This window comes from Diuraphis noxia, unplaced genomic scaffold (genome assembly GCF_037042655.1).
Source record: "Diuraphis noxia isolate RWA-SAM2 unplaced genomic scaffold, SU_Dnox_SAM2 contig0003, whole genome shotgun sequence".
Classification (NCBI taxonomy): domain Eukaryota; kingdom Metazoa; phylum Arthropoda; class Insecta; order Hemiptera; family Aphididae; genus Diuraphis; species Diuraphis noxia.
In genome coordinates this window covers 62,993,756-63,021,235 of record NW_028301713.1, presented here as the reverse complement: position 1 = coordinate 63,021,235, position 27,480 = coordinate 62,993,756, and the positions used below count along the sequence as shown (strand labels likewise).

The following is a 27,480-nucleotide window of genomic DNA, read 5'->3' as shown; positions in this document are numbered from 1 at the left end:
TTAATCTTGCGTGCCGCATTCGTAGTAAAAACATGTATTTTATATTTATAAATTCAGTTTTATTATTACAATTTTTAAAATTAAGTAGGTAGTAGATACATTTAAAATTACAAATTATTATTATTATTAAAACATAATATAGATAAACATTTTTTTTAATTACCAATTTTTTTATATCGCATATTGCCAATTTTCGCAATAACATGCTAAATTAAAAATGTGATCGCGGGCCGCGGGTTGAAGACCCCGGGTCTAGACTGTTTCACTGTCTACTAGTCTACTGTCTAGTGTCTACACTGTCACTGTGTCACTCGTCACTATTTATTATTTACTCGACACTCGTGCAGTCTTATACCATATTATCAAGGTGAATTTATAAATTTATTTATAAATCCACCTTGCATATTATGTACGATGTCCATATATCTAATTATTCCGTGCTTATATATTACTCTATGTCTCTATGGCTTATACTCATCACTTCATCAGTCATTATTCATAACACGAACTTAGATATATATCTTAGTTGTTACTTGTTAGTTTGTGATTAATTGTATCACAGAACAATATAAATTGTATGAATGAGAATTCAGTATTTCAGTATGATCCATTCGTCAAGTCTTTGCATGTTATCACCTATTAATTATTATCAACCAATGAAAAACCAACAATTGCGCAAATAAAAATTATATAACCTACATTCAGCTTACCACGGTAGAAGTACGGAACATGAACTAAAGTGTTCAGCGAATCGTGATACAAGTTGTAGTAAGTACTAAGTTGGTTAGGTTATCAGTACCCGTCTCTCAGTTGTCTTTAGAATTTAGTTTACTCGCCCCGCGCCCGTGTGAGCTTGTTAATTGTTATTTGTTAACGTTAAGGTCATTTATTTTTGTCTGCTCAGTGCACTGTCTGTTGTAGTGCCTACACATTATATTTTATATAAATATAGTATTTTCGACATCCACTCAGTACTCAGTACTCAGTGCTTTCTGTTCGTTGATAAAAGCATTCGTCATTCTGAATTCGTGATTCATCATTCATGTTATTTGTAATGAATGCATCCGACGGTGCTTCTCTCATCTAAAGTTTTCGTTAAACCCTACGACACAGGACCGCTTGAATCTTATCCCTCAGGTAGACAAACACATTTTCCTAAAGAGTAAAGACACGTTTTCCGGCACGCGTACCCACCCGCTCGTCATACCTCCCACCCGGCACCTACAGTCCATACACGTACGAAGAGTGAAAAAGATGTGAGTGACGATCGTCGGCCAGCCAATTTTTCGACCGTTGGGCGGTAGTGGCTTCACTGGCTTCTCCCTTCGTGCGAGTACGCACATTTGACTTATGTGTATTGTCGTGACTTTTTATTTTCGTTTATTTAATGATATAATATTTTAAACTACCCGACGTGCGTGTTACCTACAATTTACATTTAACGTTCCAGTTTTACTTATTTAATTTTTTTTTCTCGCATGGTGTAATCGACATGAAAACCGACTTAACCATAGAAATGCCTGACGGAAGGTTAAAACAATTTGGTTACAGGTTCGTACATAGTTTTTGGTTGTTTAAGTCTATAAAATTTACTGTGTATAGTCTGGTGTGTAGGCAGTACCTAGTGACTTAGTTAGAACTCAAGGTTTGCATAGAAATTACCTGGAATTAAATACATTAATGATTTGCAGTGTACATTTTTAGGTACTTATTGTCAAACATTGTCAAATTAGTTTGTTATTATTCATCATTGACGTTTTAAATTTAAATTATTTTACAGTCCTTGGTGACAAAATTATTGCATTTATGGCCATACCTACATATAGGTAGACGTAAATATAATGAACGATGATCAATTCAATAGGATCTATATTATGATGTGCTTAATTAATTTTAATTTTTTTTAAATTTATTTTGATTTTAGTTATACCTTGAAATTTATGTCTGTTTGTACCTATATGACAAATTTATATAGATGTTTGTTAAGGAAAATCCTAGTGAAGTGTGTTAAATACCAAGGTCCCCTAAATTTTGATAATGAATTTACCAATTGAAATAAATTATATAGGTAGACCATTATTAAATTGTACATTTTATACAAAATTATTTTTTAAATTGTTAGAAAATTATTTTAGTTTCTATGTTTATATAGATTTAAAGTAATATGAATAGGTACTAGGTAGGTCTATGTTTATATAGATTTAAAGTTATATAAATAGGTACTAGGTAGGTAAAAGAATATATATCATTATTATTTCCAAGGCTGAATGATTTTGTTAAAATCTTTATAGGTATTATTCTTTAATTATCTTTTTAAAACTGTAATAACCTTCTTCATATTGGTCAATAGTCATTTACCTATTATATTCCTAATTCTTTGAATTGTTATATTGAAATGATAGTTCATTACTGATGACATCCTGTGATTTATTTTTAATTATTTTTATTTACATATCTTAACTATTGTTTTCAATATATTTTGATGACTACTTGGTATTATCATTCATGTACATTTAATTGTGTTTATTTGTGTATTTAATTAAATAGTAAGTAGACATTGTTATTTACGAGGTTATTTATCATATTTAGATAAATATACTTTTTGCTCTGTTAATGTGATATTAATAAGGTCTTAGGTAGATATCTAGTTTTTAATCAGATATTGATTTCATCATACCAATCATGGTTTACTAAATTATGTTTAAGAAACCAATGCCTCACTAATGAATTATTTTATGTTGAGTGATTGTTTATACGGCCCAACATTACCTATCATAATTAATTTTAGGCAGCTCCCTCATTATTTATATTATATTTTTAGGACTTAGTGTTTTCAATACAGTTATGTACCTAGATATTCAAGTAATCAGTTAAAATTAAAATACTTTTCATTTAGGAGTTTATTTCTTTACCTATTTATAAAAAATTAGTTATTAAAAAAAATTATAAAAAAATCCCTTTAATCTTATTATAAAAGCCTTAAATAATTATATTTATTTATTTATTTATTTATTTTTAATCACAAATATTTTCAAAGTTGCTTACAACATAAATGTTATTTACCTATTTCAATATATAATGTTCACTATTTTTCATCTGGTGACAAAAAATTAGTCATTCTAAATCTTAAAATGGTTGAATTACATCATGCAACACTAAATCATTAATTTAATTATCCATGAGGTTTTTTTAAAACAGTTTGATTGATCGTAGGTGGTTAATATTGAATAATATTTTATTTAAAATGTTTATATTATAACTCTAGTGATTATAATATCTTTTTAAGTAATAACTAATTTTTGTATAATTATATGACAGTACTATTATGGTAATTTGTATATTATTGTATATAGTTATGATAAAGTAAATGTAAATTTTATCTTGAAGTAATTGACAATAGGATACCTATAATTAAAGTGTTTAAAGTTTTGTGTGATTCATGAAACCTTTTAAGTCTTGTAATAATTGTTTACTGCATTTATATGCACATACTTAAGTATATTAAGGTGAGTAAATAGATAAAATATAATGCAGTTACAACAAATATTGCCTAGTTACTTTAGTTGGTCTTAAGAGGATATAATTGCCATGTCAAAACTTGTATTTTTGTGAAATGAATATTTTTTTATAATGCCAAAAAATTAAAAAATTAACGGTGCAGATATTTACTAAAAAAAAAAATAACATTGTTATATTCATATCTCCTTTATAAATTAATGTATATTTTAAATTTTTAAATTTTTTGTTCATATAATATTATATTCTATATATTTTATTCACTATCTAAAAAAAAAAAATACTATAACAGTTCATAGTACAGTAATGGAATCGAGATTTCTACTTATCTGTATTTTTTTTACAGTTTTAATTTGAAATAGGTACTTTTATCTAACAATGAATTCTTCATTTCTATTAAAACAATAATACCTTATAACTAAACTAAATTTAAATTTCCTTTAAATTTTATAGACAATAATTAATATTTAATGTATCTTTTAAATTAATTTGTTTTAAATTAAATTATTTATTGCCAACTTTGTCTACTAATTGATTTACAATTAAGAAGACATTATACCCGTGTGCCGTGTGTTGTCTCCGTATTATAAGTGCGTAAAATTTGTTATGTTACGCACTTGTAAGATGGAGACAACTCATGGGGGTGTAATGTCCTCTTAAATACTTATGGTCTGTACCAAATAAGAGCACACCGTATTGGGGCATCCAAATGTCCCCAGACCGTCCTGGCCGATTTTCGTGTGCCGCTCGGTGCCCTCTTATTTGGTACAGACTTTAGTTTAAATGTATACAAAATATTACCATTATCTATTATGATAAATCTATTTAATTTCTAATTTCAAAATTATATATATTGTATGTAAAAATAAATAAAAAATATTTTTTTTACAATACTTTTCTTTCAATTTTTATAACAATATAACATATTATACATCTATTAAGTTTCATTTAAAATATATTTATTTTTTAATTAAACATGGTTTGTTTTAAGTATCCTAGTTTTTAAATTACCTTATCTAATAACTTTTTCATAGTTTCAGAATAACACAATGACTTTTAATCATACCTGATCCGAAAAAATAAGTGGTCTTTAAAAATATTTTCATCATTAAATTGTGAAGTAGGTAGGTTTAGTTTTAAAACCATATATTCCTATTTAAGCATATTGATCTGAATGAAGTATGAAATTTTTTAAAATAGTGAATATACACAGGTATCTATCATAATAAAACAAACCCTGAATTATAAAACAATTTAGTTTAGAAATATATTTTTTTATATTTATTAAACTGCTGCAAAATAGGCTATTCAATGGGTGGTTATTTTTAGTAGGGTTTTCAACTGTGAGGGAGGAATGCATGGCAAGGATTTGTTGCTAGATACTCAGTTGGTCACTCATCCAAGAGCTAGCAACACTGGCCGGCACGTTCACTTTTGAAATATTAGTTGTTTCTTAATAATCTATAACAATGATTATTCTATTTCCAAGGCTGAAATCATAGTGAATTGAACAATATTATTATGTTATATATCATATTAGGTATTTTATTATTTTAATACATTATTATTAACTACTGTTGTTTTGGATTTTTTTAATGGGTTAATGTCTCACCTGCTTTTTTATCTCCATCTCACACGTATGACATACCAGATTTCCGTTTGCTATTTAATAGCAGTGGCGGTTTTTTAAATTTTTCCTGGGGGGGGGGGGGGTCCTTTAACATTATCTCATAATATATAAGACAAAAAAAGTTAACCCTTTAATTCTTACATAAAAAAAAACATAGCATTTATAAGATATATTAGATATAAGCGTACCTATATCCACATATAAAAATCGTAATACCTATAAAAAAAAATTACTGTCAAACCCCAAGCGCCCTGACTGAATAATGAATCACAGCCTTAACTCGGGATCTGGGAGTGGGGTCCAGACCCCCTGGACCCCCCTCATAAAACCACCACTGTTTAATAGGATGCTGTCAGTATTGATATAATATTTTAAAATGTTCATAACTTACTTATAAATAAAATATTGTAAAAAACAGAATAAGAGAACACAGATAATTTTCTTATCTAACATTTTTTTAATAGGTCTACAATTCACTCTAATATCAATACTGACAGCACCCTATTGATAATAGCGAACAGAAATTGGGTATGTACACATGTGTAAGATGGAGACAACACATCCGGATGTGACGTCCTCTTAAGGTTTAAATGTATAATATTATGTTTATGACTAGACAATATCTTTTAATTTTTTTTAGTAACTATGTTAATAAATACATTTGATTGAATTGCCTGAAGATTCATTTGATGTATAGACCCTTTTAGTTGTAAATATAAGTATTTTTTATAGTACAAATTGAAATAATACCTTGAATAATACTTATTTTTTTGAAAATAATTATCTTAATTTTGATTTGTCCATTAGATACTTTCATCAGATTTACTATTTTAGTTTTGGACTTATCAAATATAAATTGTATATTAGTATATTACTATTGTAACTTACTTTGATTTTGAAATTGATTTTAAACCAACACAGTCTTATGCCAGGTTGTATGAATTTCTGTTTGGTCATTTAGAGATTATCACACTAGAAATTAGAATCTTTAGTATTGTTTTTCTTTTACTGTCATCAATGAATTCAAATATATTCAATATCACTTCCAAATCGTAACTAAATTTTAAAAGTAAATTTAGTTAAGTAAACAATGAATAATTACTATTGCAAACACTATAATATAGAATCAGCTTTACACCACAATATATTGTTTTTATACTAAATTTTTATTATACTTCAATAAATCATACACTAATTTTCATATACCTCAACAACTAGGTATAGAAAATCCTATCGACCACCCAGCAACTATAGAATCTTTGCTTATGAACTACCATATGCTAAGGTAGGAAGTGTCTGATTTTTCATATGTGCCATTATTGAAATATTTTAATAAAATAATACTGCATGGAGTTAATCCTAATTAAAACAGTTAACCCCCTATGCAGTAGTTCCAAACATGAAAAAATAGGTGTAAGAATTCTTCCTACCTAATTTTTAAAGTATAATTTTTTTTTTTTAAATTGTTGATAAATTAGGTTTTTTTCTTATAGTGCAAAACATAAAAACAAGCTTCAATCACTACAAATCATTATTAACAAAAAAATTATGTCTATGTATGTTTAATGTTTTATAATATATTAAATTATAACTTTGCATAAGTTATAATTTAATATATTATAAAGCATTAAACATACATAGACATATATTTTTGACATAGACATTATTATCTCGATGATTATTATGTACAAAAAAATTATTTTTTCTTATCTTTGTCACAAATGTAATTTCATATCCTAGTAACATAGGTATTTATGTTATCTTTCATTATTTAAAAAAAAAAAAAATGGAATTTTTGTTTAATTTAAAGCATACCTATGCAAAAATCTAGAAGAAAAACATTTTACATTGAACAAATTTACCATTATATTATATCATTTTATTTTAAAATTAATTTTTACCTATTTACTATTTTTGAGGAGTAACTTCATGCCATTTGTGTTCATCTTAAAAATAATTGTAATATAAATAAATAATAACAATAATATAACAATCTTAGATTCTAAGCAAAGCAATTTATTTTGAGTAAGAAATTTATAAAAAAATTCCAAAGTTTTAAAATGTTTATACAAGATTCCTGATATGTTTTCATTCTTTTAACAAAAAAAAAAAAAAGAAGCTTACCTAGAAAACAATTCAACTTTTGTTGAAGTGTATGATTGTATAAAATTAGACACTGGATATAACCCTGTAAATTAACATATTATCTTATTATCATTCAAAACCTATTTACTGTAAATACTTGAAATTTTTATGAAATATTAATTTTCTCATATTCTATACATTATAAAAATAAAAAATTTTTTGATCTGTTTTAAACTAATAAATTTTTCGATTTTCAAGACTATTTTTTATTTTTTTATATAAATATCAACGAAAGTATTTTTGTTTGTTTAAAATGCTTAAAAATTGAATACATGGTTGTATTAATATGTTGTTATATTATAGCAGTTGAGAAATATTAAAAATCCTTAAGCCCGTTTCACATAGGCGCGTATCATATGCGACGTATCGTATGCACGCGTTTTTAGTTTACAATGATAAATTTACATGTCATACTGGCGAGAGAAACGTGTCAAACAGGCGCTTATGATACATCGCGTATGATACGCGTCCATTATGAAACAGCCCTTAGGTACATTTTTTTTCTACAAGTATTTAAAATTCAAAGATTTTTTTGTATTTATCATGGTAGGTTCCATGTAGATAACTCTTTAAAAAAGCCTAAAAAGTAATGATTCTGATATGATTGTTACTCAACTAATATTACCATCATATCCACTAAATAATGTATTTTATCAGATATTTTCCTTCTACTTATCATGATATATTTTTAATATGATACAATCACTATTTTTACACATATTTTACCTATTCTCTTAGTTATTGAAATTTAGTTTTTAGTGAAATTTCAATGAAACAAAAATTGTGGTACCTTTATATGAAAAATACATATTTGCATTTTGTAATTTAATAAAAATAAGATTGTTTTAGGTTTTATTGTTTATTTATAAATAATTATAATTTTTATTTTATTTTTTGTTTTCAGAGCTACTGTTACCTGCAAAGTTATCATCCGAATATTGTTTGTACTTATTAACAACATTTATTGTATACCTACATATTGTGTTTGGATGATTATATTCTTCCCTTTGCGGAAGATTCACCCAAATCTGTATTGGAAACTTGAAGGCTTATTTTTCCATTGGTTATTAGCAATGGTTTCTATGTGGTCTTGGTCAGCTGGTTATGATAGTAAGTAATATCTCTATTATCTTTTTACCTAAAAATTCACCACTCATGAAAACTTTGATTTTGGTCCAATGTTCTCCTCCCATTATCCCACTACTGATACAACAATATGTCTCATTTCTTCATTTATGTTTGATTCTATTAATTATTCACCTTCTATATCTATTGTTAGTATAAATTGTAAATATTCTTTTGGATAAAAATGAAAATAAAAAAATATATCTGCTGATTTTAACAGATCCAGTGTTGTATATCGAATGTGTACATCTGTACATTACTCAACTAAGTAGGAGAATAAAAGGCATAACAAAAAAATCAAAGACTTATTTTATAAAATATATTTTTTAATTATTTTAATTTTTTTATTTGTTAAACTGATCAATTTAACATTTTTAAAATTTGTTATACCTATTTAAATTTTTTTTTTTATTTCAGTTAATTAAATGTATTTTAATTTTATTTAAATTTTTTGTCTATAGTTGTTGAAATGGGTGATGATATTAGATTATGTTTGAATGATCGTACACTAGTGTTAGTTAATCATCAATCTACAGCGGATGTGCCAATGCTGATGACAAATTTTAATTCCAAGGCCGGTGTGTTGCCCAATATTATGTGGATCATGGACAGAATATTCAAGTTTACTAATTTTGGTATTGTTTCTATTATACATCAGGATTTTTTTATCTTGTCGGTAAGTTATTTTTTTTATTCTTTTAAATTCAAAAAATGTAATGTTCATAATTTATTTTTAATAGGGTAAGGATCAAAGAGAACAAGCTGTTAAAGAATTAAGGACTCACATTCGTGGATCATATTTGCCTCGTCAGCGAAAACTAATAATTTTATTTCCAGAAGGTGGATTTTTAAGAAAAAGACGAGAAGCTAGTCAAAGGTTAATTAACTCTATAATTTGATTATTTGTACGAATTGATAATTAACTAATTAATTTTAGGTATGCACAGAAAAACAATTTACCTTTACTAGAACATGTTACGTTACCAAGATTAGGAGCTTTTTCAGCAATCATTGATGAACTTTCACCAAAACAAACAAAATATGGTGGCGTGACAAACAATAATACTGAATTCAGTAAGCATTGATAATTTAAGTGTCTAGTACGAGAACCGGATGTCTTTACTTTTTTTTAAATTCATGTTTTTATATTTTTTGTTGAAAAATAACTTTGTCTACATTTTTGTGCAAAACCAGGTATCTCCATCCATCTATTAAATAAGATATAATACATGAATAGAGACTTCTGGTACAATAGTCACTTAATAATTTGTAAAACTCCATAAACCAAACTAAACACTAAGTCCCATGAGAAAACCTCTATAATTAGAATAAAATACATGTATTTCAGTCTCCTTGATAATTCAAAATGTCTGTCAGTGGGACACACAAACCTCTATAATTCGAATCAAAATCTTGCTATTAGTAAGTTAGGCAACGTTATAAACTTGATTGTGGCCAGCAATTTATTGCGAAAAAATAACAGATTTCTTTAATATATATAACTATATATATATAACTTAATAATATAATAAATAAATGTATTATGTACCATTTTTCACCACTCTTTAATTTGAATTAATTTTTTCCCTTGATTATTTGAACACTCAGTAAATCATAAATCTCCATAAATCGAAATTTTAACTTAGTCCCCTGAATTTTTAATTATCAAGTCACTACTGTATATAGAGTTCATAAGCTAAGTATTATTGTATGCGCTCCAATCAATTTTAAATTATGATTATAGCCAGTTCTAGTACTGGACCATTCAACTTATGTATAATAATATATATTATGCATATTTTAATTAATTTTAATTCTAAATTATTTAATTATGATATTAATTTTTAATTCTTAATAACTTCTTAAAAAAAAATAACTAAACAATATTAAGTTCTATATTTTAATATTTATTTTTTAAACATACAAAATAAATATTTAATAGTATCAAATGTTCATTAGTATAATATTAGGTTTGTAGAAAATTATTTTGTTGAGTACAATGTATATCATACTCTGGCTTATCATTTTATTATAAAATATCTAATATTCATTAATTATAAATTTGGTGAATATTTTTACACCAACATAGCATTACATTTTTTAATTTTAATATACTATTGTAGATGAAAATAGTGACAAATTAGCGTGGATTTTGGATATAACAGTTGCATACTCGGAAGGAAGGCCATTGGATTTACCCACTATCATTATGGGTCAGAGAAGAGCTTGCCGTACACATATGTATTACAGATTATTTCCCAGTTCACTTGTATGTTTACGTTAAAAAATAAAATTTTGATTGCATTAGTTATGATAACTTAACATTTTTAGGTTCCTAGAGAACAAGAAGAAATGACTAAATGGTTGTTTGATCGCTGGGAAGAAAAAGAACGTCTTTTAGAGACATTTTATGCTACTGGTGAATTCCCGAGTCATAAAGGATCTCGTCAAACAGCTGTTATCCAACAGGATTGCGTACGGTTCCTTATATTACATCTATTTTTTATTGCATCATCATATGCTCACTACAGGATTATTCATTATTTGATTGGATTAGTATGGTAAATTTAAGGAAACAAGAAGAAATAAACAAAGAGAGGAAGAACGAACATTATTTTTGGTATTTTTTTTTGCATAGGTACATATTTTAACTATTTTATATATGTATTTCTATAAAATTATATAACAGCTGGTAATATAACCAATGAATAAATGTGATTGAACTCTAGGTCGTTATACAAAATAAACATTTTTATAAATAACATTAACATCTAAAAATATCACTTACAAACTAACTAAACTAAAAGTACGAACGAGTATAGTAACTGTGATTTAATTTTATGTTTCATATTTAAATTATTATGTAAACATCAATGTTTATTTTGTTTTCTTCTAACTATTGATTTTAATTTTCTTTTCTTTTTTTTTTTTGTAAATATTAATATTGTAATTTTAAGAAATATTATTTTAGTATTTTTCTTTTCTTTTCTCTTTCTTATATATATATATATAAATAGGCATATTTATATGTCATAGTTTCTGTATTTAAATGTAAAGTTTGATTTACTAATACATTTTTATGTTTTTTTTTTTGAGATGAACCTTATGACATGTTGTGTTTGTGATTTGAAAATCAATTTCAATCAGGCCTCTGAACCTATAGGTTTGATGATTATATCTTGCACCTGAAATAAATTGTTTTAACTATTAAATTATAAAAAACTTGTACATTTAATATTTATTATTTTCTAATGTAAAACAATTTTGGAAAATTATTCTCCAAGGTTAGCGTAATATTTTGATGATAAATTAAAGCTTTGTATTTATTTTAATGCGTACAATTTTTTTTTGCCAACTTATATGTTTGCAAAATATCATGTTAAATATTAGTCTTCTGTGTTGTGACTGTGATAACATTTATATAATATATTATATTATATTTTATAGTATACGATTTATTCTTGTATTGTTATACATTTCACTTCAAATTTACATTTTACTTAACTAAAATTAATCACTGTACAGAAGACATTTGTAGAATGTAATCATCCATAGACTGTATTGTTTTCTTTACACTATGACATATTATTTTGTGAATCATTTTTGTTTTTTGTAATTTTGTATGTATACATATATACATTATACATATAAATATGTGTATGTATATATTATATTATACATTTTTCTCTGAAAACCCATTTTATACTGTTTTTTTTTTTTTTTTTTTATATATATAATTATTATTCATTAAAACAAACTTTATTTCTTTTACTATAATTTTGCATTATTTGTATTTTATGTAAAAAATATATTTATACATTTTTGAGTGATTACAATTATTACAATGAAGATTTTTTATCACTATAAATAAGTGAAAGTAAAATGTATTTTGTTATCTATTGAATCAAAGTTGTGTTGAATTTTAAGAAATTTAATGAGTATAAATTACAACAGTTAAGGGAAGGTTTTTTTTTTAATTCTTGAAACTATTATACTTTTGATGAAACACTTATATGTTTTAAAATGAGTTCTATAAAAGGTCAAAATAAAAAAATAATAATTTCTTAACATTTAATTTTTTTTTACATTTATAAGTTATTTACTTATACTGTGTGTTCACCAATTTAGGAAACACTGAATTTCTCAGCCAGATTATAAGAGTCATATCAATTTTAATAAATAATCCATTACTTAAAACCATTTGTAATTATTTATTATTTTTTACTTTTTGAATATTTTGTTTCATAGTGCTTTAAAAGAGATTAACAAAATAATATGTGTATACAATTATTTATACTCATAGTTAATCTTGTTTATACTGTATATTATAGAGAAAAACAATATGTAAAAATTTTAAGAACATAATCAATAATAAGTAATTATAAATGGTTTTATGCATTTTAATTTTTAATAAATCTTAAAAATGTATTATTTATTAGAACTGAAATAGCTCTTATTCAGTCATTTTGGAATTTAGAACTATAATTGGTTCATAAAAATTACTTTAAAGAAATAGGCTTAACTGAATATGGTGTTCAAAATAGTTGTTGGCATTTAAAAAAATGTATATTTTATTGTTCATGCGCATATCCAAATGATAACAATTTTGAAATATATCTTTAAATGTGTATTTATATCTCATTAACTAGTGAAAAAAATTTGATATATTCCAATATAATCCGGCCAAAAACTCAGCTTTCGCTAAATTGGTGAACACCTACATATATTGTATGTTTGGCAATAATAACAAAATAAGTTAACATGCCTAATTTATAAATAAGCTGAATTGTATTTTTTGCATTTGATTTCATGAATATTAAAAAAAAATTGATAGAAATTGTATTACTTGTACGTGTGGAGGAGTGGCCAATACAAATTCAATGGTAGATGCTACATCTGATGGAGAGATGCTAGGGTAATTTTCATATAAATGTTTATCAAAACTTTCTCCCATTGAATTCTTGAAAATTGATGATTTCACAAGACCAGGACTGACACATGTGACTTTGATGGGGCTTTTCAATGCCCTTAATTCTTGTCGCAACCCTTCTGTGAGGGCTCGTACAGCATGTTTGGTTGCAGAATAGAAGTGGAATGGACCATATGAAGGAACATAATGCGCCAGATTACTAAGCTCAATATGAAACAGTAAGTTAAATAAACAGTTCAAAATTAAAATTAATAGTATAATTTTTTTTCTGTACCTGCTCAAATGAATTATGTGAGCGTCTTCCAAGTTGCGACTATTCATGGATCTCACTGCTTCACGTGAACAAACACTTAATGCTATAACATTAACGTCCAATATTCTTTTCCATTCCGATACAGTACCATCTATATTCAAAAGAAAAAAATATATATTTATATTTATTTAGAAAAATCAATTCTTTTTTACCCACCACAATTGTATTTTACTTAAAAGCCTATTAATTTAATGTACTAACGAATCTATGTAGAATAATTTATTAATAATTTATTCCTACTAAAGAAAAAACACAATATCACTGTTTCCCATACTAACAATGACCTTCCTATTATTAAGAATTTTTATAAAGGTGTCGCTGGGCTCTAGATAAAGTCAAATTGTCAAATGGTTCATAAAAATAACAATTTAAACCCTGTTTACAATGTTTACACGTAGGTAGTCTGTATCAGAAATCAGAATTCTATAATTTAAAAATTAGATAATTGCAAGGTACCTATAGGATATAATTTTAATCCCTCCTGTATTTATCATTCTAGAGTTGCACTTATGTGTTTAATACTATTAATTACCTATATACATTATACAATATACATACTTATGCATTATATACCTAGATTTACTAAGTTTACTAATTTTAATTGAAGAACCTATTTTGTAAGGTATCAATATTCCGTTAATACAAATGGGTCAGGTCAGATTTTCTGCTGCTCAATATACTTTAGAATCAATTTACATATACAGTATATTACTGGATTCTTAATGTAATAATATTATAAAGGTACCTATGTACTTTAAAGTTTTAAAGTCCTCGAAAAATTTGGAGATCAAACTTTCAGGCGTTAACTATTGGGGGTGAAGTGTTGGCAGAAGCTTTGGCGTATGAACGTTTTTGTTAGTGGTCGGAGCTGGAGGTTGATTTGTTTATAGACGGTATGGTGGGATTGAGCGTCGGATGACGATAAGTTTTGAGTAATTGAGATCTTCTGCGGTTTTCACTTAGTTTTTTAAACACGTGACATCCTTTATATGAGGCTGTGTGTGGCCACGAACATAAAGCACACTTGGTGGGTGCTGAGTTTTGACGGTGATTTGGTACAATCGACCGTGTAACGATAATCTCCACATTTGACGCCGCAACGGGGCAAAGATTAATAATGTGATAATAAGATTGACAATCATGGTATTTTAGAGGGGAGCGTTGTTTCTTGGGCAGCTCTATTTTGATTCTAGTGTGAAGGAGTAGATCTAATTTGAGAATATCGCTATTGTTTTCAGTAGCTTTTAAATCAATACGAAGAAGAGGCAGCGGTCTTTTAGTGATACGATGTAGAATATTAGAAACCCAAATAACTTCGTGACCTATATCAATAAGGCTGGCTTGTATGTCTTCTACAGCAGTGGACGGGTGGAGCAGTGGCGTATTTACGATTTTGGCGCCCTAGGTACACACATTTTGGCGCTCTTTTTTTCTCTCAGTTTCCTTCAACTCATAGCAAAAAATATTTTTAAATATAATATTAAAATACATAATTTATATACATATAATACATACACACATGACACACACACATACACACACACACATATGGTTAGGTTAGATTTATTACGTATATTACGAAGACGGTTTATCTGTCTAGGATATATTATAGATCATTAAAAATTTTCAAATCTTAGATTTAAAATAAATTTTTTTTATGAATTTCCAGCTTAAGATAATTTGAACATTGCCGTAATTTTTACGTATTTAATCAAAATTTAAACTTTAAATGCTTATAAAAAAAATCGTACTTATGTATTTTTAATATTTTTAAACTGCTATTGTTACAATGTGTTTGAAGCCTTGTGTTAAATTTTCAAGCTATTCTACTCAACAAATAAATTTTTATCGATATTTATAGAAAAAAAAACTAAAAAAGCTGAAAAATTAAAATGCCAGTAAACAGCTCAAAACAAATCAAAATATTTTAAAAATGTTATAAAGTATATAAAATGCCTATATAAACATTCAGTGAAAATTTCAAGTATCCGCGGCCATTTATTGTTTTAAAGTTACATCAAAAACCAAAATCGATTTTGTCAAAAACTGATAGTGCGTAAAATTTCTCGTTTTTCTCTTAATTTCTTCCAAATCCCTTAAAAAAGTTTATCTGTGTTAGTGCTATATATTATCTTTATCCTTTGGAGACTTATTATAATGACTAATGGTTGCTCAAAGACAATTTTCTTGGGCACAGTATTTTATTATCAAATATAGGGTGATGGGTTGTATAAAGGGGGTTTTATCCAGGGGTTTTCCCATAGGGTATGCTACATATACGCCGTATACTCTCAAGAATTTTTTTCAATATTATGGGTATACTGCGTATGCTATCAATCATAATCGATATTATACCATTATTATACAGTATTTATAAAGATTGACGAAATATACATAATATTATAGGAATGTATAAAAAATTTGGTTAAAAATTTTTTCCATATTATTGACACACTCTTTACTGGCATTAATTCTATAAACCATAAGAAAAATATTTTTACTGTATTAAATATTTATATTTGATGTTTTTTTTTTTTTTTTTTTTTTTTTTATTAATAGCTTCTAGTATGTAACTATAATAGCTCAACAATTATTAAATAAAACAAGTAATAACTATGACAAAGATATAGTAAAAACAATATAAGGTAGTTAAAAAGAAAAAATAACAATTATAATATCTGAATTAAATAATAATAGGGGTAGATACTACCTTAAATTACAAAGCCAGCTTCCAATAAAAAATGTATTATTTTTTTTATAACTGTATCGACTTGGGTGTTGAGAATAGAAGGAAGAGTGGGAGGAATGTATATATATATTTGATGATAATATAGTATACTCTCAAAAAAAATTAATGGGAACACTTCTGGTTTTATCGACTCCGCCGTTTTAATATAAATTCCGTCGACTATCGATTCCACCAAATAATTGTTTATGTTGATTCCGTCGGATATTTTTTTCTATAGATTCTGCCGATTGTTTATTAAACAATAATGGAAAAAAAACATTTCAAAAAATACTAAGAAAATTTTTATCTCAAAAGGACAATATTCATTAAAATAATATAACTCAAATATTCATATTTTTAAATAGATAATCTATTATAGACTTATATAATATACCCAATATTAAAAATAATGAAAAATACAGTTAATTTCATGTTATTTAAATGATTATCAATAATTGACGTAAATAATAATACATTATTATATAATACAGTATTAGTAAAATACATAAAATAGTTATGGTAAAAAAATAATGGTTTAAACTTTAAAGCCAATTTTATACAAGAGAATCTATCGGTTATATTTGGTCATATATTTATTATATTCTACTTTTAACTTATTTTGTAAATGAGTGCAAATTTGTAAATTTTACAAATATTCTGTGGATTTACAGTCGGTGTCCGGTAGAATCAATATGTAAAAAAGTTCGGTGGAGTCGATACGCGGTGCAATCAATAGCTTTTTTATAGGTAAAAAGGTTAGGTTATTTAGGTTGTAGGAAAAGTAATTTGGCAATTTAAAATTGCAAATTTTGGAAGGCTATAACTTCAAAAGTGTAGGTAAGAGCGACAAATTATGATTGCACCATCGTTCTTAACTCTTTGAGTTACATAAGTTTCGACACCAAAAAATCAAATTACTGAGGGGTGACTCGACTGCATTTATACCCAAAATATAAACTAGATAGAATAAAATATAAATGTACCTACACTCTACATCAGGGGTATCCAGCCTTTTGTTAAGACTGAGCCACATCATATAGGTAGAAACTAGAAGTTGTTGTGGGCCACACACTTTTTTTAAATAATAATACATTAAAATTTAATGAGATTAAATTATATTCTACAATACAACAATAGATTTTTTATAATTTTACAGACTTACAGCATCGAATAATAAGCAGAAATATCTTTATAAATACATTTTTAAACCTATTTTTTTTTTATTTAAAGGAAACTTTGTTAACAATTAGTTTTGACAATTATATGATTACAATGATGGTACATACAAGAATATAAAATCAATGATAGAAAATATATCACAAATAAATTAAATTTTTAAACCAGCTTGATTGGAGAAGTATATAAGTGAGGTAATAATTGGAAAAACTGGTGAGGAGAGACTGGATTGGGTGTCGAAAGGGACATTAAAAGAGTGAGTTAGGGCGAAAAGGATATATATTATACGTACTATATGTGTCAATGAGGTTTTATTAAACTGAATAGTGCCAAGGTATATGTAATCTTTGAGTCATTTCACTAGATAGGAACGAACTAAGAATCAAAAAGCGCATACCATCGTACCTCAAAGTTAACATGTGCCATTCTAATTAATTTTAGAGAGTGTCATTAGCTAGAGAATACGAGGGTAAGGCGTATTATAGTTGTTTTATCTCGTATTATCCAATATTGGTGATACCACTACATGATGCACTGAAGTGCATGCCACTGCACTTAAGCGTGCCACATACGCAGACTTTACTGCAGTTTATTCCCAAATCGCTAGGTGATGCATTATCTATTATTTTATGATTTATTTACTCTCTATTTATAATCTTATTTATATCCAATGTCCACGTGCTCCCTTCTGTCCTTTTACACTTAATAGTTTATCACAATAAATTACACACTTTACAAAAGATTTGGTGTACCCTCCCTCCTCCTTTTTTTTTTTTTAACGTTTATTTAAATATACACAATCTGTAAATGTTGTTTTACAATAAGTGCATGTGATGGAGGTGATATGGCTTTTGAGAGGCTGGAAATAAGAAACCGCCCATTGGAGGCACTTAAGGTTAGGTTCCTCTCTCCTCCTAAAATGTATATTGAATAAAAATAGCAGTAGTGGGGTACATACACAGGTATTCTGTATCTGCTATATCATCCGTTCACACGCCAAATTCGCCAACAGTATTCACTACCTACTATAATATAAACAACTTGATATTATGATCGGAAATTTTTGATGGTCATTGGTCATATACATCGGTAGGCACGTGATGTAGCGTAGGGTATAGTAGGTAATTAAGAACAATAATTTATTGATAATATGATAAAATAATATATTAATATAGGTAAGGTAAACGAGTGATCTATCCAGGGGGTTAGGGGGTTGTAAACAACCTATTCACCCTACTCGTAAGTTATTAAATAATATTGAAAATGTTATTGATAAATCATAATTAGATTACATTTTTGAAAAATTAATTTTCATCAACGCTCATCTCCAAAAAAAATCTGGGTATGCCACTTATAATATGAAGGTATTTTATTATTTACATCGTTTGATATAGCTGTTTCATGCATTTACCTATGAGTGTAGACCGTCCGCCGACGCCAGCGTTGTTAATGAGTACGTCGAGGCCACCGAACGTTTCTTCGACCCATTGGAACGCTCGTATGATTTCTTCCTCGTGACACAAGTCCACGTTTAACGGGTAGAGGTTTGTTGTTTTTAATTCATCTTTCAGTTCCTATACGTAATTATAGATAAATATATTTATCAAATATTATGTAAATAATATATGTTACATAAGGTATAATGAGTATTATTTTGATAATGTTTAAATGTTTTTATATTGATTTTTTAATCAATCAACAATCAACATCGTACAAAATCAATGACATAACACAAAACCATATATAATTATTGTTTTGATTATATTTGCAACGTGTGTATGATATACAATATGCATATATTATATAATAATAGTTAATTAATATTTAATAATCCAACTTTATTGATACCTCTCTATCTATATAATAATATTATATGCTCGTTTCCAGTACGGTTTTTTTTTTATTAACACACATGAAAGATCTATAACTAAGTGGACTGAAAACAGAGAAAGAGGTTCAGGGTCAATATTTTTAGAAAAATATAGTATACCTACAACTTATAAAAAATATTGTTTATACGCACTATTAGTGAGAGAGAGAGTATCCTAACAACAATGATAATAAAAAAGTTGTATGCACTATTATTTAGGTCCTATTACCCCATCATATTGTTAACAGTATGTAGTAATATCTATTATATCATGCATAATCATAAAAACTATTTATACTAAAAATATTAACTAGGTTAAGTAAACATGTATGAAATAATGATTAGTATTAAGTCTAAGTCAGTAAGTTCTAGCAGATATAGGAAAATACAAACTAGGTTAAGCAATAATATATATATATATATCATAGTAGTATAGTACGAAAAAAAATGAAAAATTTAGAGTTGTAAATGTAGCGGTGGTGATCGTGTGACTCGGTCCTCACTAGATACGAGTGCCTATTTATTAATAAGGTTAGAGTATCGTGCTCACCTAGCCATTATGTGATTTATCAAAAATGTTTCTGTCCAATATATATCAATTTATCTGACTTAGCTACTTAGGTATATGTACCTAATCTAAAAAAGCGGGTAAGTCGTGGATGTTGCTCTGCTGTACAGTTGGTTACAAGTAGGTTACTGTAATGGATGGAATTAAATTTGAATCCATTGATATTATTGATATTATATTAAGATAATTTTTTATAAATTTCTAGCTTAAAATAATTTGCGAATTTTCGTGATTTTTAAGTATGTTGTCAAAATTCAAACTTTGAATGCTTGTAAAAAAAAATTGTGACTATGAATTTATTTTATTTTTCAACTGCTATTGTAACAATATGTTAGGAGCCTTGTATTCAATTTTCAAGTTTTTCTACCCAACAAATACATTTTTATCGATATTAATTTAAAAAAAAAATTATAACTTATAAATTGCATATGATGCCTATAAATAGTTCAACTTAACTCGAATATTTTTGAAAATTGCATGGTGGATAGAATATTCTTTAGTGAACATTCGGTGAAAATGTATCTATGGTCATTTGTTTTAAAGTTATATCAAAAACCAAAATTGATTTTGTCGAAAACTAATTGTGCGTAAAACTTCCCGTATTTCCCTTAATTTTTAGTTTGTTCATCCCGATAATTAAGAAAAATTATTTTTTACTTTTGACCCCTCAATGTTCCAACTAGATTCACTTTCTGATCTAACAAGGTACTAATTTCGAAAATCGAAGCATTTCTATAGTGCCCCAAAACGTGATGACAGACGCAAAAAAAAAAATTTAAAAAAAACATCACACATCATGGTAAAATTGATACATTCCTCGCTCCGCTCAGAATCTAAAATCTATAATAAAAAATTAATCTACAGTATATAAGTATACCTATTGAATATTGATATTTAGCTCAAATTCTGAGTGAAAAATTATGTGTCTATAATATATACGATATACCTATATATAACTTATATATTTCATAATATAATGACTTTTGTCATTTTAAATCACAAATCAAGACTCACATTATAAAATAATAGGTCTACACTTAAACATTTATTATTACTAACTATAGTCTATCGTGTGATTGCGTAGAAACCACAACTTTAAAGAAGTTAATTGTTTTTGTAAATCAAAATAATATATTAGGTATATGTATTATTATCCTTTCCTATTGAAAATGTACACACATTTATTATAATATGGTTTGTGTATATTGCAAAATATATACTGATATACTGATATAAAGTATGCATATAATGTAGGAACTTATACCAACAAAATATTATGTAGGTACATACCTATTATAATGTAATATATAGAGTATATATATTATATATTGCCATATAAGTTGTCTGCGGTTACCACTATCACCGATGTTTATTTATGTTATAGAAACACTGAAACTACACACCATATAATGTTATGAAAATGAAACGAAGAAGAACGATGGAACCAGATTCTTTCGAGATAAATTTTACTTTTTCTCGGTGCATTTGGTAGCTACTATAGCTATGACGCGCGCACACATAATATTATGTAGGTAGTGAGTCTTACGTAAGTATAGAAACCCGTTAATTTGAGTGTAAGCTCTATTGCCGATGGGGACTAAAACGAATTTCGTATTGCCCCCTAAATGTGCATTTGACACGTGTTTTATTAATGATTATTTATTGATCTTTATCCTTGACATAATAACAATTTGGCATGCAAATCAAAATAGTTGCGATGAAATTTTAGTATAATATAAATATATTGCGTTTAACCGGTTATCCAATATGACATATGTAATTTATAAGATGTCTTCATATATAGTTATCATAAAGTGATGATAGATTACAAAAATTATATTAGGGTAAGTGATAAATGATAACGAATCATAAAAATAATATAATGATGTTTTTATGCAAGTCATTATTTTTATTTTTTTAAAGTTGCTTCTTGTTATGATAGACAATAGTTACTATTTCATTACACACTTTTAATTACATTGTAAATTATACTCAGTACATTAAAACTTAATTTAAATTTAAGTTAAAAATAAATAGTTAAGTATTATTATGCATTTTAATTTTTAAATGATTTTATTTGTATTAACTTTTTCTTGGTTCTGCAATTAAAATTTAAAACCTATTAGTATCAATATTTTGTTTCATTTATTATTTTATTATATGTACATAGATATTAGGTAGATAATATTGGCGTATTGCCTATTATTACGTACCTATCGATGTAAAAAGGATAAGATGTTATTAAAAATTATTTTAAGTTGTAATAATATATTAAGATAATAAGATAGGTACTATACGCGTCGATATGCATGATAATATAGGGAGAGGAACCATGTAAATTAATGTAATAACATATTGTAATAATAATTAATGAACGTAAATGTCTATGTGTATTGTGTATAAATGTATAATGTATAACCTATATTAATATATTATACATATAACATATAAACATTGGCGCTTGACTTTACATGCGTGATCCATTTATAAATGTCGGAACCTTAGATATTATATCATAGTGCATGATCTTATATTTAAACAATATACCTTGGTTAAATTAAATATAAACTCGAGTTTTAGGTGTGTGTCCCATGTCCCAAACCAAATATTTATATTCATTTAATTGATAGCACATTTTCTAGAAATTTTAGAATGTACTAAGTAAATATTAAAATAAATATACACTGAAATATAATAAGAAAATTTGAAAAAAAAATGAATTAGGTCAAACTGTTATACATAAATGATAGGAGGTATTCTAGCTTGTCATTGAAACAAATAATGAATACGAGTTTTGAATATTTTGAAGTAGTTTATGATAGTAAAAATATCTATAATCATTACTAGACTGAAATAATACGTTAATTTTATATTTATATTTCAATTTACTTTTACTTGTTGTTTTATTAGGTTTTAGGTATAGGTATCAAATTACAAACCTATAAATGTTATTTTTACTTATAAAAATAAAGCTGTATTGTCATATAGGTAGTCTTTCATTCTAACTGATTAATGAATAATGTAAAGTGAATAAAAATTGTAGTTCAGGTAAAATTAAGCAATACATGTTTATCTATATCATTAACATTTTTTTTTTAATTTTTTTTTTTTAGACATATATACACGTGCTGTAAAATATACCTACTCGTATGGGATACTGTACTCGTTGTGTGTGAACATATTACCAGCACATATAGAATATTAAAATACTGTATAATATAATACTACGAGCAACAAACATATTATATAATTAACCAGTGGTTCAATGGTCCGTTGGGTGTAACATAAAAAATAATTTTTTGCAATAAATCAAACCTATTCGATGACACAAGTTTCTAAGTTTATTATACGTTTTGAAAACATAACGTGCACAAGATATTAATTATTAATTATTATGATTAACATTTTATATTTTAAAACATTTTTATTTAATATAAATTCAGGAAATCCAATAAGGCTATACTTGGCCTATACAGATACTTTGTAACTGTTTTTATGTAAATAGTAAATTACCCAGAAAAGAGTTAAAACCTCTGTTGCATACCGTGAGTTCGCAAAAACTGCAGTGTATATTTTATAACTTAGTTATCCACATTAATTACTACACTAAATTTATTTTAGAATTATGTCTTCGGAAGATTGATGATATAATAGTCTAATTTGATGTCCTATACACAGAAATCAAAAAATTGTATACGGTATAATATGGGTAATTTAATCATAGAGAACCTTGTATGCGGACACACGATTTAGGTATATTAAAATATTTAGTTTAATAACGCCGTCTTAAGCTTACAAGCAATCTGCCGTATATTAGTCAGTACCTTATATATGGCTATATGGGATACTTACCAACAAAAGTTCGGTCTGCTTGTCGATGGCCACGACTGCAAGATCCAAGTCTAGAAGTCTCTTAGTGATCGCCATGCCTATACCTCCGTTGGCGCCAGTCACGAACGCCACTTTTCCTTTCCAGCGGTTCATATTGGTGGTCATTATATATTATTGTTGAATTACAAAAATAGAAAATGTATTTTAAAATTTCGACTGTGGACGATGTTCTTTGCCCGATATCACTCAATACTGTTTATGGTATACTTATGTAGTATACCTACAGTTATTATCACTATTCATGTAAGTTAGTATGTCCATTGGCGCGGGCACGCACATCAGCGACTGCTTCATCCATGAGTGCCTGATTACGACTGCCACCGGTTCGGGATTTGACGCGGCGCCGCGATTTCTTGCTAAATAGCAATATAATATATATTATGGTAACGTCGACCGACATCCTCGTAATTTTTCGTTCACGGCCGGCGGGGTCACCGCATCTGGAAAAGAAAGAAGAAATTTAAAATTAAAATTTACGCAAAGAGGGAAAAAAGTTTATGAAAGAAATTGGTTCCAACTAATACATAATAAAAGTGGATATATAGGTATACATAAATTGGTATATTGTCGTATTGACCATAATATAAAGTTTAAATACATATTTTTTTTTTTTTTTAGGTTGGACACTCCTGATAGTTGATTTAAACTGTAAATATTATTGTATTATATTTATATGGTTATCCCGTATGTCGTAGTATAGGTATGTAATTATATTACGCGTAATGACGAGAGAATGTATATCGACGATAATATTATTATACGAGTATGTGTGTGGTGTACACTGTGTACAGTATTTATTTTATGATTAGTGGTTCCATACGCGTATTTCCACATTATATGCCTTGTTACTCCGTAGTCATAATTCATAAAGGTATATGCAAAGTATATTCTTGGGTAGTTGGATGACTTCATATATATATATATATATATATATAGTACTATTATGGAACACTCCCGAAAATTTTGATATAAGAAGACAATTTATAAGATTTAACACATTTATTGAATGGGTTAACTATTCTGTAATAAAATAATAGTGCCATATTGTCGAGTCATTCGACATCCACAAATTATTATATTAAGTATATATATATATATATATATATATTATGATGATGCAGCAATTGCAATTGATAAAATATTGGTTTTGAATAATATATATTGTTGCAAGCCAACGAAAACCAGGTTTATCAAGATTTGTTCGATTAAAAAACTTGCACATGTTACTTTATATAATAATATAGCTATTTATTAATTTACAAATACATATTTTATCCGTTGACCGTTTTTCAGGATCCTTATTATATTATAACCCCTTTGTCTTCTTTCTTGGACTTTTAGTTCACCTTCCTGTAGTAACGCCTGTAACGGCATTAAGGACGGCAGGACGGGCCTGGGTAGTCCATGATGCCCTGCACCTTGTTTCTTATATACTCGTAATATGTATTTTTGATATCTTTAACAAGATTTATAGATTCTATAGTATGGTGTTGTCTTAATTTTTTATGTGGCTGTGTGAGTGGAGCCGTTTAATATTTAAATTATATGTAGTATTGCATAATTTCAATATATATAAACATAATAATATATCAATAATTTAAGTACTATGACGGTCTGTTATAACTTCTATAATCCTACCAAATGTAATACTTAGAATTAAAATGCGATTTTAGTTTATTTATAGATATAACAATATCTATTATAGGCATGATGTAATAATTGTATATTAGAGAGTCTAAAAAGTGTGGCATATATAAAAAAAATCTACTTACAGTTATTTTAATTTTTAATCCAAACATGAAAGAATTAATATTCACTTCGATACAATCGATTCACTTATCCAGTTAGTTGTCAACCAACTACAAAATTGTCAGAAAGTATAGCTCGGTGTTCGTTTTTATAAATTGAATGTAAGAAAATGCTATTTCATACAAACGGGTTAATCCGAAATATGTATGTAACTGTGTCTACTTAATTTATTATAATAAGTTCTTACAAAATATGATCGACTTAAAAATCAAAGATCGACTATTTCATAAAATAGCCCAGTGTTTCCCAAAGGATGTGCCGTTAAATTTGAAAAGTTTGCTGCCAGAACTTGAACTTTTTTATGAAAAAAATACAAAATAATTATATTAATTAGATAATATTTATTCAAAGTGTGCAGTGACTTATAATATATAATTTAATAATATAATAACGTGCTGCGATGGAAAAAGTTTGGGAACTACTGCAGGTAGGTAGGTTAGCCTATAATAGAGCATAAGTAATGTATCTATAATCTATATTGATGTTATACAGTGTAGACGTGTAGTACAGTAGTACAATATTATAATACGAAAGGCCGAACTTATTTTTCTCTTAATACAATAAATAAAATAATAATAAAATTAAAAAATTAAAAAAAATTAAATACGATGTTTAGTTTTTTAAATCGATTTAATAAAGGTAGATACTTACTTAGTTGAGTCATGAGCGATGCGATGGTAATTTGATGTAATATATCTACCTATATTAAAATTAATAATTACTTATTAACGATCAGTAAATAATAATTTGCCTATTTGCAGATTTTTTTTTTTATTAGCTTTTATTTTAAATTTAGCTCAACAATTACAATAAATATTTGCTGATTTATTTTTGATGATTGTAAAAGAAATTTCTTTTCAGTCATTTTTCTATTAAAACAAGTTATTAATCTTAATGAAGAAGTATAAGTACCTATACCTACACTCGAACCTTACTAAAAAGCTGCAGTGGTGAGTTTTCCATTTTTTTTTTATCTGTACATTTTAAATCAAAATAAATTAAATCACTATAAACTATACTGTACAAAATAGGCAAGCAATATTAAAACTATTCAGTATTACAACGCGATACAAAGTGGTTTGTGGACATGATAAAATCTATGTCTTCCTGTATTTCAACAGCGATCATTGATGCATAGGTACCTATTAAGAAGTTGCATAAGCGAACATTTGGTTGAATGTTTAGGGATAGGAGGCTTGAACAATCTAAAGCAAAGTGACCCCCAGAATCTATGCCCCTCCATCCCCTCTCACAAACATTCATTATTATAATGCATTATTGATAAAAATATAAATAAACTGACAAATGATATTAAATAATATTATTATTATATATTGGTTGCTTTATTCTTATTCTTATTTTAATTTTAAAATAATAAAAATACTTAAGTTTTAACATTTAACATCTTGAATAAACAACGAGCTTAACAATTATTTAATTTCAAATACGTCGAAAACAAAACTTGTAGTTCATATTCTAACTTTTCCTTATTATTATATTATTTAACCATTTATTATCGCAATCACAGTCCACGGATCGAGGTCGCAATTCGCAATGATATTATTCTATATCCATGATTGCGACATATATAATTCTATATTGCTCTTATTATAATTAGATTTTTAAAATATTTTAGCATCATTTGTTGGCTTAATATTTTACAATTTTTAAGTAATAGTACAATAGATAGATAATTATTAAAAAATAATGATAGTAATTACATTGAGAATAAAGTTTCAATTTTTTTTTTTTTTTTTTTTATGGCTATTGAAATTTTCT

The 27,480-nt window shown here is 26.7% G+C and overlaps 3 protein-coding genes across 3 annotated transcripts; 1 reads left to right on the top strand and 2 right to left on the bottom strand.

Annotated features, from left to right (window-relative positions):
* The first annotated feature begins 796 nt into the window (after positions 1-796).
* On the top strand, positions 797-11,748 carry LOC107165842 (acyl-CoA:lysophosphatidylglycerol acyltransferase 1-like). The gene is made up of 7 exons (XM_015514248.2): positions 797-1,551; positions 8,196-8,401; positions 8,878-9,092; positions 9,157-9,293; positions 9,354-9,490; positions 10,540-10,685; positions 10,748-11,748. The coding sequence occupies exons 1-7, from the start codon at positions 1,493-1,495 to the stop codon at positions 10,979-10,981; spliced, it is 1,134 nt and encodes a 377-aa protein (XP_015369734.1). The 5' UTR covers positions 797-1,492; the 3' UTR covers positions 10,982-11,748.
* Positions 11,439-24,195, bottom strand: LOC107165835 (dehydrogenase/reductase SDR family member 11-like). The gene is made up of 5 exons (XM_089224625.1): positions 23,854-24,195; positions 18,975-19,137; positions 13,621-13,750; positions 13,263-13,545; positions 11,439-11,601 (listed from the first exon to the last, which is right to left on the bottom strand). The coding sequence occupies exons 1-5, from the start codon at positions 23,995-23,997 to the stop codon at positions 11,560-11,562; spliced, it is 762 nt and encodes a 253-aa protein (XP_089080751.1). The 5' UTR covers positions 23,998-24,195; the 3' UTR covers positions 11,439-11,559.
* A 12-nt stretch (positions 24,196-24,207) lies between these two features.
* Positions 24,208-26,964, bottom strand: LOC149057649 (uncharacterized). Its single transcript, XM_089223468.1, has 4 exons — positions 26,763-26,964; positions 26,353-26,422; positions 25,159-25,348; positions 24,208-24,332 (listed from the first exon to the last, which is right to left on the bottom strand). The coding sequence occupies exons 1-4, from the start codon at positions 26,962-26,964 to the stop codon at positions 24,324-24,326; spliced, it is 471 nt and encodes a 156-aa protein (XP_089079594.1). The 3' UTR covers positions 24,208-24,323.
* Positions 26,965-27,480: the final 516 nt, after the last annotated feature.

Bases quoted from the DNA above. Each gene is read 5' to 3' on its own strand.
- LOC107165842 (XM_015514248.2), top strand. From the start codon at position 1,493: ATGAAAACCGACTTAACCATAGAAATGCCTGACGGAAGGTTAAAACAA. The intron at 8,402-8,877 runs GTAAGTAATATC...TTTTGTCTATAG, and splicing joins TTGGTCAGCTGGTTATGATA to TTGTTGAAATGGGTGATGAT. The intron at 9,093-9,156 runs GTAAGTTATTTT...TATTTTTAATAG, and splicing joins AGGATTTTTTTATCTTGTCG to GGTAAGGATCAAAGAGAACA.
- LOC107165835 (XM_089224625.1), bottom strand. From the start codon at position 23,997: ATGACCACCAATATGAACCGCTGGAAAGGAAAAGTGGCGTTCGTGACT. The intron at 19,138-23,853 runs GTAAGTATCCCA...AATTACGTATAG, and splicing joins AGCAGACCGAACTTTTGTTG to GAACTGAAAGATGAATTAAA. The intron at 11,602-13,262 runs GTAATACAATTT...AATTTATTTCAG, and splicing joins CCACTCCTCCACACGTACAA to GTGCAAGATATAATCATCAA.
- LOC149057649 (XM_089223468.1), bottom strand. From the start codon at position 26,964: ATGAATGTTTGTGAGAGGGGATGGAGGGGCATAGATTCTGGGGGTCAC. The intron at 26,423-26,762 runs GTAATACTGAAT...ATCGTTAATAAG, and splicing joins AAACCACTTTGTATCGCGTT to TAATTATTAATTTTAATATA. The intron at 25,349-26,352 runs GTAAGTATCTAC...ATCTTGTTAAAG, and splicing joins ATCGCTCATGACTCAACTAA to ATATCAAAAATACATATTAC.